We start from the raw sequence: 15,291 nt of genomic DNA, 5'->3' as shown, positions 1-15,291 counted from the left end.
AAAACGATAATTTTTTTTTTTTTTTTTTTTTACTTTGATTGAAACATTTATTCCATCATTAATTTCGATTAATTTTTGAGGTTTCATGTTTCGTTCGGAAGTAATTTGTATAACAGAATCACCAGCATCTATTTCTTGACGATGCAGAATAATGCAAGAGTCCTCGTGCTCTATAAAATATTTGCATCTAATATAAATTTGTTTATTAAATTAACTTGAAATTTTAAGTAAAATTACTATTTATGTAACTGTCTGTTTTTGTTTCTTCACAATTGACACGTTTTTCGAACATATTAATTGTTTTTTTAACAGATTGTACCTCGTCTGGAATTAAAAATTAACTTAAAATCATAAAAGAAACAGTTTTATAATCATTATTAATACCAGAATCTTCTCGTAGAGCATTATCTACTATTTTACCCCATTCTTCTAAGCTATGTGCCTCTTTTATTATTTGATAGTTATCTAAATAAAAATAACGATCAAGTATTCAATTATTCATTATCTACATCATACATATTAGAATCTTATCATTAAATAGAATTATGCAAACTTGTTTCAATAGTAACTAAAGAAGATTCATCACTAGAATGTTTCCGTATATTAGAATGATTTAGCGTAATCAAATCAAGCGATTGACTTTCGGTATCCTGTTCTTTAATAACTGAATCTTGACTCTTATTCAAATTGATTTCCGTTGCATACATACTAGTTTCAGAAACTTGTGTTTCTGCCACGTTTTTGTTTATGGTATCACTTTCTACAATCTACAGTAGAAATATAATTTAATTGCTAAATTTGAATTATAATTGATTTCCAATACCTACGTCGTTTTCGGTAGCTGATTCCTTAGCGGAAATCATTGCAGTTGATTCTTCCGAATCTTGTGTGCAAAAAGAGGTTGATGTCTCTAGAGAATTGTGAGAAATTTTTCTTAAATTCTACTTTCAAAAAAATGAAATTTACCTTATATATTTCAAAATGTAGATTAATTAAAAGACTTTATTAAAAATGATTGAAATCTACCAATTTCACGACAAGGTGCTCTCAGTTGTTGGAGAAGATCTTCTGCTCGATCGATAACTGCTTCCATTTCACATAAAAGCGGTGCAGCATTTGGAAATCTTTCAGTTATCATACTCCAAACGAACTCGGCATCCTCTGTACCTTGCAATGATTTCGGCAAATCATGTTTTTGACACGTGGAATCTCGGCGTTCAGACATTCGAACAACACAGGCTTTATTATCCTTATTTCAAAATATTAAAGACCATCTATTCGATTGCCAGACTGGCAAGGAAGTCATATATTTAAAAAAAAAAAGTGTTTTGACTTCATTGACAGATTGACAACATTTAAAACAAAAGACGATGAGACATATAGCGACATTGAGTTTGCTTTGATAATATTTATATATATGTACACTATTTGTATATTCAATGAATAATGCGCAGAAATTAATTGAAATGTAAAACATTAAAAAGTGTGAATGAAACTTCTTTCTTATAAATATATATCTTAAAATTCACAATTACAAATACATGTTCGCAGGAATATGATCTACTTATTTACTAACCACTTGACGTTTATGCTTTCTATCAGACGAGATACAGAATAGATATAACATTTAATGCACTTCCTGTTCCATGTTTCGAGAATACTAGAATATTCTTACCATTTTAGTTTCATCTTTAACGTTATCGATTTGACTTAGAATAAAATTAAGACATATTGCAGTTTTGTAAAAGAAATGATGAAAATATGTTCATTGACATTCCGTATCTCGTCTGTAATCACATGCCAAGAACAAATACAAACAAGAAAAACAAATAATGAGAAAAGGATAGAAATATAATAAAAATTAGGGAATTAGCGCCATCTCTAGAACACAAATGAAATAAATATAAAGTAAAATAAAAAGAACAAAAGAAAAAAACAGAAATAAAACAGAATAAGAATTGATTATCAGCGCCATCTCTTGAATGCTAGATTTATCTCTTTAAAAATATTCAAGATATCGCTAATTTTCGATTTTTGCTTTCTTGAAAAAATATATTTGGTACTCAAGAGATGGCGCTGATAGTCAATTCTTGTTATATCATTCTTTTTTTCAAGTTTCGTAGAAATTTTAAAGACGATGAAGATTCTCCAATTACTTAATTTTTCCATTTATTCGCTTTCTTTTCTTATACTTGCTCTGCAAAAAGATGGCTTGTCTTTCTCGTTTAATCTTTTGATTGTAAAATTTTTATCAGAATTTATTCGATGTAATTTTTATATATGATAAACAAACATATTCGTTTTTGTCAAATATATTTTTATATATATTTACATTTTTAATTTATGAATAATTCAATTCTATTCATATTAGTCATAAAAAAATTATGGATACAGTCCAATATATATAACATATAGGAATATTTATAAAAGAATGTATCTAAGAAATTATTTTTAAAACTTATCGACTTTATCAATTTTGAATCGAATATAATTTTTTGCATTCAAAATCATAATGAGCATATATATGATTTTTTACACGATTAGGCATTTCATTTTTGCATCTCGTTTGACATTTTTATAAAGAGATTGAAACTTGAAAATCGATGATATATCTAATATTTAAAGCTGATTAATTATCTGAATTGTAAAAAAATTTGTTTCTAACAAAATATTTAAATAAATAAAAAATATTAATAATTGAAATAATTAATTAATAAAAAAGAAAATAAAAATATAGGCTTAGCGCGAAATTTTATTGATAAGATACCGCTTACCACTAAATTTAATACACATCACATAATTTCCTTATTGTAATGTGACTGTTAGGAATATATACAAAAAGCCATTATAGAGAATTCCTTGATATAAGATGATACATCAAAAAATGTATAGAATTCATTTAAGGTACGTATGAAGACATCCTATTTCTCTAAATGCGAATGGTGTTTTTCAGATGACAAGTGTACAATCAAAATTACGTATAACTAATGTACACAGATTGGTTCCATTAAGTAAATCATGTACAATTATTTAATTATACTTAAGCCGATTGTTAATTACATTCACTTCTTTTGTTTCGCTGTCCCTCATTTTACAAGATCTAAAGAATTTCACTTATCCATAATACGATGTACATGTTAATTACAAGTAGTAATGTCAAAAAAATCGACGTTTCTTAAAAAGAAAGGCATGAAAAATTGGCTTCTTAAATATATTTAGTCGTAGAAAAAAAGAAACAAAAAGAGGAAAGTTCCTCTTTAATTCTTTTCTTCTCACGATAAAAGTCTCTTCTTTTCTTGTTCCACATTTTCTTTAATCAACAACTTTTTGTTTATTACTTTCTGGAGATTTATCGCCATTCATTGGTGAACGAGAACGGCTACGGCTTTTGCTATGTTTACTGCCTGATCGAGATCTCGATATGTCACCTCGCGATCTTTCGCGGCTAGATCTATCTCTGGAAGAAGAGCTATATTAAAGAGATGACTGTGGATTGTTTTTTTTGCGCTAACTATATCGATTAAACTCACTTTGAAGGAGACTTAGCTTTAGATTTGGACTGTGACCTGGACTTTGACCTCTCAGCCTTGGACCTAGAACGAGATCTGGATTTGGACTTTGACTTAGATTTCGACTTTGAGCGGTCTCTTGATCTGGAAAATTATAGTTCAAATGAAGAAAATACAAAAAAATACAATTAAAAATATAAACTTTTTTAAATGATTTCATGTACTTTTCGTGTTAATATAATAGAATGACATTTTTTTCAAAAAATTAATCCAAACATAATGTCAAAAATAAAAATGAAATATTTATAAATATAGAAAATTTGCATTAATATTCGATAACAAATAAATGTACAAGAAAAATAGCAAATAAATGTTATACAAAATTATTTATATAACTAAAATTGATGTTAATATTAATAGAAGATTGATACTCACTTGGATTTAGATCGAGTTCGGCTACGTTCAGGTGATTTGGATTTCGATTTCGATTTTGATTTAGTATGTGCTCTTGATTTGGAACGGCTACTGCGACGGCTACGGCTGCGAGAACTACGGCGACTCCTGATACAATAAAAAAATTGTAATATATTTGAACTATTATTTACAAAATATATCTAATTAAATAATTATTATATCAATTACAAGTTGTTCTAAGTTATTATGATGTCTTATATCATGCATGACGAATTGGATGTATGATAAATATTCATAAAAGAAAATTTTTAAATTTAACCATGAAATATGGAAAGTAACTTTGAAATGATTGAAATTAGAAGTTAATATGCTATAAATATGATTAGTATTAAAGTAAAAATGATGGAGACATTGCCGCCCCCCCGACAGTACCTTGATCGGGATCGAGAACGACGATAATACCTTGAGCGGGAGCGGGATCGGCGACGAGATCGAGATCGTGACCGTGATCTTGATCTCGAACTTGAGGATCTTGAACGACGTCCCCGTCTCTTATCCTCGATAAGTCTGATTCTACGTCCATTTAGTTCTGTGTCATCCAATTTATCGATGGCGTTCTTCAAATCAGAATATGTTGCAAATTCTACAACTCTATAATATTAAGTTATATAATTAATCAAATTATATTTATATAACAAATAAAATTTTTTAAATCAATATAACTTACCCTTCGTTTCTGCGTTGTTTATGTGCATCTGCATATGTCACTTCACCAGCCTGTCTCATATAATCCTTCAAATCCTGAGTATCACACAAAAATACGGATTAGTATATTATAATGAAAAGAAAACGTGTCTTACAATTAATTATAACAAAGTACGATTAATATTCAGGTATGAATAAAACTAAGTTTTGTGTTTCTATACTAAAGATTACGCAGAAGTTAAAATGTATCCTGTGCACTTTTATTCACTATACTTCCTCTAATATATATTATGTAATAATCTTCCTTCTTCTGAAACATATAGCATAAGAATCTATCCTTACTGAAAAAACCATGTTATTGTCTCCTGTCTGCCCATAATCTTCAGTGTTGAAAATATATGTTGAAAACATGTGCTCGAATTTAGTATCTGCGATTGATGCAACCTTTCTTTTTATGCAATTCAATCTTTAAAACAAGTATAGTCATTTGTATAGTCAAACCTCCACCCTGCAGAAAAATATAGTCTTACATATTTTTTAAATAATTAACATATTTCTAAAATACTTTTTTTATTTAAATAAATAAACTAATGAATAAAATTTCTGCAGAGCAGCTCACAATAAAACTTCATTAAAATCATGAATATATATAAAAAAAACTTTTAAAGTCAATTTCTCTACCATTTATTTAATGCAGAAAGAAATTCTAAATTATATAATTCAATCAAAAACTATATGGACCGTTGAAAAGATGGAACTGCATAAGGCAGAGAGAAAGACAGTTGCTTGTGAAATCAAATAGTTAATGGAAGATGAATTGGTCTTGAAAATGCTGAAAAAAATTTTCCGTAGCTTTTAAAATATTTTTCAGATTATGACTTGTATTTCAAAGCTGACAAAAATAAATGTAATTAATATATACAGGATAAGGAATATATTTTGTTTGCTATCATAATTGATAAATGAAATTCAAAATATCCAAAATTGAGCCCATGCTGAATTTCCACCTATTTTCCTTAGAAAACCAACGTAGAATATTTTTTTGCTATCATTCATTCCTTCTGGAGATCTTCCTTCTGGAAAATTTGTATTCCTCTTGATGTAATATCCTTTTCTTATTACATTTTCTATGATTTTATGAGGTGGTTCTGATCTATTCTTCGTAACTCATCATCCATAATGATGAAAAAAAATCTATATTTGGCATCCACTATGTTTTCTTGATTCTGATTGTAGTATTTGTGGGAACCAGGTACGGCTTTATGGACTCTCTCTTGATAGATGCGTGCATGCAGGTAACTCTTGTTTTTCATCTTGATGTCTCTTGGTTATCATCCATAACACGCCACTTTTTCAGAAAAAATTCATATTCGATGTATTCGAAATTCCTATGTAATCGTATCCGGCGTGTATTGTAAAACAGTGCTAGGAATCACGTCAATACATCACAACTGTTCCGTTTTTAAATGGATAATCTGCAAATACGCTTGATGACTGAAATATTTTTTTTGTATATCTTGTACACAAACCCAAAAAAGAGAAGAAAATGGATTCTAACAAAAAGAAAGAAATTGCCTTGCATAAAGAAAAGTTGATATTCTATTCTCATTCGAAAAAGATATAAAATATATAAACGTTTCGTAAAAAACGTAAACGTCTAATTATTTAAAAATGTGATTAATAATAACCAACGAATATGCACAAAGTACGAAAAAATAAACCAACTATATATATGTTGTTATTAAACTAACGGATGCCTAATTTCGAGCACACTTGATATATGATATACATGATATATCATATAAATAAATTGTAAAACTGGTCCTCTGTTTCCGGTAGTGGTTTATATTGCGTGTGCACGGCTCCAAACTTGTTGAATGTTTTCAATTGAGATCTATATTAATATAGATAGAATATATATATACATATAAAACACCTGAACTATGGTGCACAGTTAACAGATATATAATATATATCTTAAAATGATATCAATAAATAAGAGAACAAGTTACAAAAGTGTATGTATATATAAGATATATATATAGATATAATGTATATATCTAAAGAGTACACTCGGTTAAGGTGACGCATTTACCTTGGGCCCAGGCACCACCTTGCTTACGGACAGAGAGAAAGGCCAGACACAACGGCGCTTGGTTGGGTCGAACGGATCTGTGTGGCGTAGTCGCGGATGGTTCGGGTTTCGGCCCGTGTATGCCCTCATGGGTGGCCGCTGCCTGACTTACTAGATGGCTAGGTTGGTGGCGTACCAGTAGCAGTAACAGTCGTGGTGTAGTAATAAATGTGATAGTAGTAGTTGTAGCAGTAGTAGTAAGTAGTAGTAGTAGTAGTAATAGTAATAGTATAGTAATAGTAGGGCAGTCATTATGAAAGGTAATATAAAGGGTCAATAATAAAGTTGAGTAATAAAATGTCAAGAGTATATGTGATACAGAAGGATCAGAAAGAGTGAAGATGATACTGGTATGTTTTATAAAGGATATAATAGAAAAAATGTTTGGTAACAATGATAGTGATAATGATATGGAAAGATATTGAGAGAGAGAGAGAGAGAGAGAGAGAGTAAAATAGTGGTGATTGCTGTTGTACACATCCAGGCAAAGATACAGGTCAGAGTCATTGATGATCGTAGAAGGCAGACGACGTTTTTCTCTCCCAGCGATCACGATGAGAAGATCGCAGATACGTAAGAACCTATCTCGTCACTGGGTTTCACCACGTATCACTGCGCAAGTAGTAGAAGGTGGTAGGTGGTAGGTGTACCCAGTGCCACGCGGTTATCTCTCTCACCCGGGACACCTCAGAAACCAACCTGGTGCCACTTGACCTTAAGGCGGGCCCATCGCGTGCATCGTCATCTTTATCATCGCACATCATCAGTCTATTGGCCCTACCGGTCACCCCTCCTCGGTGAAGAGGACATGGCTCTTCGGAAAGAACATCAATTTTATTGTTTTTCTCAACTGTTGGCCGAACGTAAATGAAATAATAAATTGAAAAAGGAACGTCGAAGAATTGAGCGAGAGAAATTCATATATATGTATACTTTTTTCATCAAAAGATAACCAATCATCCGAAAAGTACGATTAGACGATATATATATTTATATATATATGTATTATGCAATGTATATTGATCAAGTAAGACTTGGTCCACATGCACACAAAGGAGCTCTATTTCTGTCTCTTTTTTAATTCATTAGCATGGACATTTAGAGATTTGTGTACATAGATGTATACGTATATACACCACTTTTATAAGATCAAAGATGGAGTGCGTCCTGGTATTTCCCACATAGTTCGCATTTCCCATCGTTTTCCCAAGATTGCCCTTCTCGGTTGGTCTATCTCATGTCTCTGAATCTTCTTCTCCACTGTTTATTTGCTCGACGTCTTCTAATCGTACACACCTCTTCTTTCCAACAGCACGATTCAATTTTCATAGCATTTATTATTTATTATTAGATTTGTTTCAATATTTAAAGATCACATGCCTGTTCTTTTTAACTTCAAGGAACATTTTCTATATCTCTGTTTCTGTACTTTTCGTCTGGTTCTTTCCTTTTCCATTCATTCTGCTCGTTTCTTTGGCGCATTGTTGAGCATTGAGGAAGTTATTAGGATAAAAAATTTTACTTCAAAATTATGCCATAGACTTACTTGATCAAAATGTACATCTTTTTTTTTTTTTTTTTTTTTTTGCAAACTCGGATTTGAGTTTCAGATATCCGTAAACGAACTTAAAAATGGCGAAAGAAAAATCGAATAAAAACATTAGTGCTAAAAATGCCACCGCGTGTAAGTTTGGTTCAACTCGGGGAATATATGAAATCCGGAACGATTAAACGCCAGCGAGAATATATTGGGTCCCCGCGCGCATTTTGGATGAAATATTCGCATATCGTCATCATTCTGGAAACCTCGAGTAGCAATCAAACTCACGAAAAAGCTATCGGATGTGTAGTAAATGTGAAGCAAGGGTACAGATATTGCTTACCTGCCAGCTGACACGACTCGATAGATTTTCCACGGTGAGCCGGTATTCGGTGCGTGTTGGTGGTCCATATCTAAAAAAGGAAAAGCACAAGAATTAACCACTTTGTATTATTTTAAAAGAAGCAGGTTTGTCTTGGACCTGACTTTATACGTAACAATAGCGAAATTCTAAGAATGGAAACGCAAAACTTGATTTATAATATTCAATATTGCAATTATTTAGAAGTTGAATAAATTATAAGATGTATCGTTAGAGCGTAACATTGGATGTATGTACCTGGGCAATGATTGCTTGTAGCTAGATGCAGTCCTCGTGTTTCTGTTCACACTATCTCTGCAAAAAGGGATGTCATGTGAACAGAAATAACGGATCGTTGATTAAACTTTCAGCAAATAACTACAGATCTGCACTCATTGCTCAGGCACACAATCAATCACCTGTTCCAATCGAATCAAATCTACTCAAAATGCAGCAATAGCGTACCTGTCGTGCCGCATATCGTCTCGGCTGTAACAAACACAATACCACACATCTATTAGTCGCCAATTACATCGATCCACCTCTCTCAACTACCAGTAATAAACATAATGTCTGGGAGGGTATTCACTAGGCATTATATATACTAAATATGTTAGATTTCTCGACTAGCGAGATTTTTTTTTTTTAAAACTTTCATTAATTCGACGTACTCGGGAGAGCAGTCAAATCCAAGACAACCAATTCAAACTAATTAGAATTCGTCAGTGCCTAGACGAACTTTCATCGTATGCAAATTGGCAAGCTTTATAACATGTACTCATTCCCTTTCATTCTCTTTCACTCTTTCTTTCATACTCTTTCTATTCTAGAGCTTATCATATCCAAGGTTACGTTCTTCCCTGTACGGGCGATATGCAAAATCATCTTTTATTACATACAATTGGTTTGAATAAATATTTTTTTTTTATATTAAAATATTTAAAAAATTTAAATCGAAAAAATTTATTTAAGATTTTGCATATCTCAAGTTGATTGCCTGCAGGGGAGGAGGGGATAATGATCGCTCTGATAAAATAAAAAAAAGGATAGCGTGTCTTACGCAGATCGCCTCGAGTCCCCATAACCACCACGGGAGTCACCATAGCGCCACTGGTCACTACCCCTAGGTGTCCCCCGGGCCCTCTCTACAGTAATTCTGTAACAAGACACATTGGATATGCTTACTTGTCTCTCCAGGAGCGTGAGCGTCCGTAGCCACGGTCGCCTCGCCTCCCTGAAACACCCCGTGCTATCTCCACCGCCACTCTGAAACACACCCAACAAAACCCCGCCTAAGTCCTCGACTAATTCTTACTCTAAAGCTGCTTCCTTCCTTCCATCCTTCTTTCCATTTTCTTTTCCATTCCTCAGCCTCCTCTCGAAATCCGTTCAAATATCATCCGCCTCGTTCTTTATCTACAAAGTCCAGCCAGGCGCTGTCCCCTCATCATCGTATTTGTCTCTTCATTCCCTCTCTAATTTTTCTAGTTGCTGTCCACTTATAATGCGCAACTTATTCATCAATGTAAATTATATATTGTATAAAATTTCTTGAAGCTTTCTCATAATTAACTGGGATCATTCATGTTTGTAATTTTCCATTTTTATTCCTTTTGCTTCAGTTTTCATTATTTCTAGGAATCACTCAACGAAATTGATTACGATCACCAGAGAATTATGAAAACGCATTAATGATTACAAACATCTTGTTTTTTTTCATTTGATTTGTTAAATAATTTTTCAAAGAAGCAATATACATTACTTAAAATTCTGAGGCATAAAGTTTATCAATAATCTTTTTAAATACATATATATATCGGGGAATTGATGGAAGTAGTTCAAAATGGCGGCAAGTCATATCGGCTATTTAAGTAAGATGCACTTTTATTCCAGAACAAACCCAATCAATAATTTGGAGGACAGACGCCGTTGTTAAACTTAAAGTCAATAACCAAAGAAAAGAAATCGTAAATATGTTGCATTTTAAATTATACAGAAGCAACAGCAGATTATTATATCAATACAAAATAAAATCTAATATACTTTAAAAATATTAAATATTTTAAATATAGATTTTAATATAAACAAGGAAAAATAAAACCTTAAAAATATTATTTACAATTTTAAATTAATTTATAATTGACTTATTCCCAAAAATAATATTAATTTTTTAAATTATATGTAAACAAAGATATTTAATTATTGGTTTCTTATAACCAATAGAACTCTACAATACCTTTAAGTCCAAATGCAAATAACTGGGAAATGTCTAGAACGAAAGCACTTTACTCAATAATGTATGAAAGATTAGTAAAATAAAAAAAATATATATATATAAAAAAAAATTTTTTTCAATGCTATTGCTTCTCATGTATAATCCTACTCATTATGTGCAACATTAACAAAGCTGTATGTTTTCATTTTAAAATTTTTTAAAGAATATTTAAAATTAATAACATATGTGTAAACTAAATCAAAATTATAATGAAATATATTAATGTTACACTTTTAATGTATGTTTAAAATACAACTATAGTAAATAAATAGTAAAAAAGTTGTCAATATTTTAAAAAATTTAATATAAAAAATAATGAACTCTTGTAATTTTCAATAATCACATTACTTTACAGATTGTGTAATTGAAAATTACAAATTCTAATATTTATATAAATGTGAATAAATAAAGATTAAAATTCATAGTAAAAAAAAAAAAAAAACTAATCATGCAAAAAATCATGCTACCTACACCATTCTTCATACTTCTAATATATATTTATATGTATGAACACATAATATTTTAATATCTATTACCTTTCTCCTAGAAGCTCCTTCCCATTGAGTTCGTAGACTGCATCATCTGCATCCCTATAGTCGTCAAATTCCTGCAAACAAAATATATTTATCATAAATCATTATATAAGAAAAATTTATTAGTTTCATTTTTTACATGCAATATTGTATAAAATTCATGTTATTCGATGCATTCATCTCATTGATGTAGTATGGAGTACAGTGTATATATGCATTTGCAATCATTAATATAAATAATAATTCACGAATTCTGTCAATACATATTAATAAAATGAAATAGCAATCTATAGAAGAAGAAAACTCAATTAGTAATTTAAATAAATTTAATTTAGAAAATTTTAAAAAGTTATTTGATTTCATAATTTGGTTTTCAATTTTATTATAATTGGTATTTTACCTCAAATATAAGTGGCAATTAAATAAGTAACACGATTTCCTTTTGATAATACATAACTTACAAATATTTTGTAGATTAATCGATGAAAACCAGCACACAGTTCCATTAAGCAGCCACAGTACCAATGTGTTCAGGGCTCAAGGTAGGTCAGATCAACTCACGAGTTCAAGTTATTTTTTAAGTAAAACACTTTACCTTCTACACATTTTGGTCAGCAATAAATTAATAAAATATAATAAAACTTGAAAATTATTATATCAAAATTTTATTTAAATATCGTAGTTTAAAGTTATTATAAAAATAAAAGATAAAATAACGAACGTAAAATATCGATACTTAACTTAAACATAGTATATATATGTCACATATCGACGATAATTCATAAACCTAGTGGAAATAAAGATGGATGCATTTTCAAGCGCTAAATGTAATACATAATTTTTCAACTTGCAAATAAAAAATTTTTAATAAAAATTGATAAATAATAAGACCAAACTGAGTAGAGTAAAGTGTTAAGTATGTGTATAAAATTTGATTCAAGTACTTACAACAAAACCGTAACCGTTCTTGATGAGGACATCACGGAATCGACCGTAGCCTCTGAAAAATCTCTCAAGGTCTCTTTCCCTGGTGCCGTATGGAAGCCCACCGACATAGACCCTTGTCCCTACCATACTGTAAAAAAAACAATTGAACCACATTAGACTTACCACAAAGGCAAATCCATTCTTCATAGCGACCTCCTTGATTCTACCATATTTCCGGAAGAACTTCTCAAGGTCGCGCTCTCTCACCCGGTATGTTAATCCACCAACGAATACTCGGGTGCTCATTCTTAAAGGAAAATATAAAAATACCATACATAACAGGCTACTTTAAGAACCTGTCATTTATTCACATGACAACATAAGTACTGTTATGTTAATTTCCAATATTCTGGCTGAGAATGGCAATGCAACTCAATAAAATTGATATTTGTAACTTTATTTTATATTTCTGTATTTTGGCAATCTATATCAAAGAAAGCTTTGCAAGTAAAATATTATTTGTGGATATTAAACTGACTGCAGTAGATCACAAGTGCAATGTAGAAATGCTATTATAATATCAATATTTTTCCCAAACCTAACATTCCTTATAGTTGAATATAGTACTTCATCATACATTCTTCTATAACAATCATACAGAACATTCTTAATGAAATAAATTAAAATGATTGATTAATAAAAAGTTTAAAATATTAAAATGTTAGATTAATATATAATTAAAAATTCAATACATTGATAAGTAAAATTTAAATTATATTTAAATATTACATTAATATAAATTAAAAATAAATATAATCACATGACATGCTAAATTTTATGCAAAAATTTATAATATGTATATAATTCAAAGCCATATGTTCATTCCACATTAAAACAAAAAATAATTCTAAAAATAAAAGCATTAATATCTATAATAATATCTAGTCGATTCTATTAAAATAATATAATATTTAAAATAATACAACAATATTGAATGTACAAAAAATTTTAGAAAGTTAGAACAACTTATTGAATTATTTATAGTTTGTTTTTAAGCCAAAAGATAAAAATATATTTAAAGCAATATAATTTATAATAATGTTAAGCACATCTCATGCACTTGTAGGTAACAAACAATTCTTTGCTTACATATAATCAAACAAAAAGTGTTTTAATTTGCACACTGATGAAATGATAAATTACTATTATCTACTAAAATATTTATTTTCATGCTTACTCAGCCAAAAAGTGTTTAAGCAAGTATTAAGAAAATATGAACATTAGTCGCGTTCGGTATTTATATTTAATTATTTTAAATAGAGAAAATAGTAAGACGAAAAATTTGATTGGAAATATCGAACTCGTCTAATGTTAAAAATTATTACAAATATGTAAAACAATGTGCAATATATAGAACTTTATTTCAATATACTATAAACACATTTATCATCCAAGCATTAATCTTTAAAATCTCTGTACTATAAAATTATTGCATCTATTTATTTATAATTAAGAAAATATTTTTATACATTTATTAAAAGATTTTAAGTATGATTGTACTTTATGTTAGTATACCGTTTTATACCATACGTTGAAAATTTCTTCCTTTACCTACCGCAATTTCTTTTGAAGATTAAGAGCTATGTATTTTTTTTTTTTTTTATAAAAATTTTAATTTGTTCTTTGAAATTAATATTTTTATGTAATAAGCGGGACTTAATCTAAAAAAAATGTAGTATATTTCAAGCACCAGCGACAAACCGTGTTTTTTATTGGACACTCGTTTCATAAAATGGCGGTCGTGTGATTGCTTATCGTCCTCCTTTTCTGCTACGTAATTTACCGATTATATGGAGATAAAAACTGTATTTACAAAAACATAATGCGTTTATATAAAATAATTATATTTATAGCAAAACATTATTTTTTCTGTAATCGAGAAAACCTCTCGAAAATTATCAGTATGATGCAAAATTTAGCGATAACGCTAAATTGGAAGAGCTATAAATTAATCATAGAACAAGATAATATCTAAGAAATAATTACATGTATATATGTATCATATATATAAAATTGAAAATCTATTATATTAATCATGAAAAAATCTTGCGAGCAATCATTCATACGACGTAGCATTTGGAAAGCATTTGCCACGTCATTAATATAATACAAAAATATACAATGAATAATTTGAATCACGATTAAAAATTACAATTAGAATTTTTTTCTTTTATTATCTATGAATTATCATTAAAGCATCATGATATGATATGATATGAAGGTATTTATGATTCGTGATTATTCCATCCGAAAAACAAAGTATTTGCAAACAAATTACTTTTTTAATGCATGTATAATATCACAGAAAAAAAAATGTTTACAAACTTACCTGAATATACGTAAAAAATGTTGCTTTGTTCACTAAAAGCTTATGCTCTCACGACACGACACGACTGAAATTACTAGAAGAAGTAATGATCGGCGTCTGAAGTAAGATGGCTCGTTGCAATAACGGAAACAAAACGGGGTTCACACAACGAAAAACAAAGTCGCTAGCTGTTTATGTCTCGATACCAGACGCCTAGAATTAGAAATTTATTATAATTTAAAATAAATTGTATAAATCTTATATAATAATATGAAATTATTATTTACTAATAACATAATATTATTACATATAATATTATTACATATAATATAAACTAATATTTCTTCATGTATTATCGTATAGATTAATATCCCCTCTCTAGCAAAATTTTTCTCTATGAATAAGTTACGTATTTACTACGTTTAAAATAATAAAGTTTATAATTATTCATTGTCTTAAATTGTTACTTACTATCATAATATAAGTACAATTGTTAATAATTTTTATTATATTAACTGCTAGTCA

At 29.5% G+C, this 15,291-nt stretch overlaps 2 protein-coding genes across 32 annotated transcripts in view; both read right to left on the bottom strand.

Annotated features, from left to right (window-relative positions):
• The window catches only part of LOC102677749, a 10,057-nt gene extending 8,769 nt beyond the window's left edge, over window positions 1–1,288 (bottom strand). Inside the window, exons 1-6 of the mRNA XM_031509769.1 lie at window positions 1,027–1,288; window positions 828–910; window positions 554–767; window positions 385–465; window positions 250–324; window positions 34–170 (exon numbers count right to left, since the gene is read on the bottom strand). Coding sequence (XP_031365629.1) covers window positions 34–170; window positions 250–324; window positions 385–465; window positions 554–767; window positions 828–910; window positions 1,027–1,225 — 789 coding nt within the window. The 5' untranslated portion in view covers window positions 1,226–1,288. The remainder of the gene's footprint in view (window positions 1–33; window positions 171–249; window positions 325–384; window positions 466–553; window positions 768–827; window positions 911–1,026) is intronic.
• Window positions 1,289–2,732: 1,444 nt separating this feature from the next.
• On the bottom strand, window positions 2,733–14,952 carry LOC102678443 (serine-arginine protein 55). Of its 31 annotated transcripts, none has more exons than XM_006614274.2 (12): window positions 14,788–14,952; window positions 12,420–12,546; window positions 11,475–11,545; window positions 9,849–9,929; window positions 9,129–9,152; window positions 8,922–8,978; window positions 8,646–8,715; window positions 4,651–4,724; window positions 4,356–4,574; window positions 3,945–4,070; window positions 3,531–3,653; window positions 2,733–3,469 (listed from the first exon to the last, which is right to left on the bottom strand). In XM_006614274.2, the coding sequence occupies exons 2-12, from the start codon at window positions 12,543–12,545 to the stop codon at window positions 3,313–3,315; spliced, it is 1,128 nt and encodes a 375-aa protein (XP_006614337.1). In that variant the 5' UTR covers window position 12,546; window positions 14,788–14,952; the 3' UTR covers window positions 2,733–3,312. The 31 variants fall into 31 exon arrangements, with proteins under 31 accessions (XP_006614337.1, XP_006614343.1, XP_006614335.1 ...); XM_006614280.2 differs by having other exon boundaries at window positions 4,386–4,574; XM_006614272.2 differs by lacking the exon at window positions 9,849–9,929 and adding an exon at window positions 9,724–9,819.
• Between the last annotated feature and the right edge of the window lie 339 nt (window positions 14,953–15,291).

This window comes from Apis dorsata, unplaced genomic scaffold, assembly GCF_000469605.1.
Source record: "Apis dorsata unplaced genomic scaffold, Apis dorsata 1.3 scaffold_174, whole genome shotgun sequence".
NCBI lineage: Eukaryota > Metazoa > Arthropoda > Insecta > Hymenoptera > Apidae > Apis > Apis dorsata.
The sequence above is the reverse complement of the archived record's forward strand: the minus strand, read 5'-3'. Positions and strand labels throughout refer to the sequence as shown.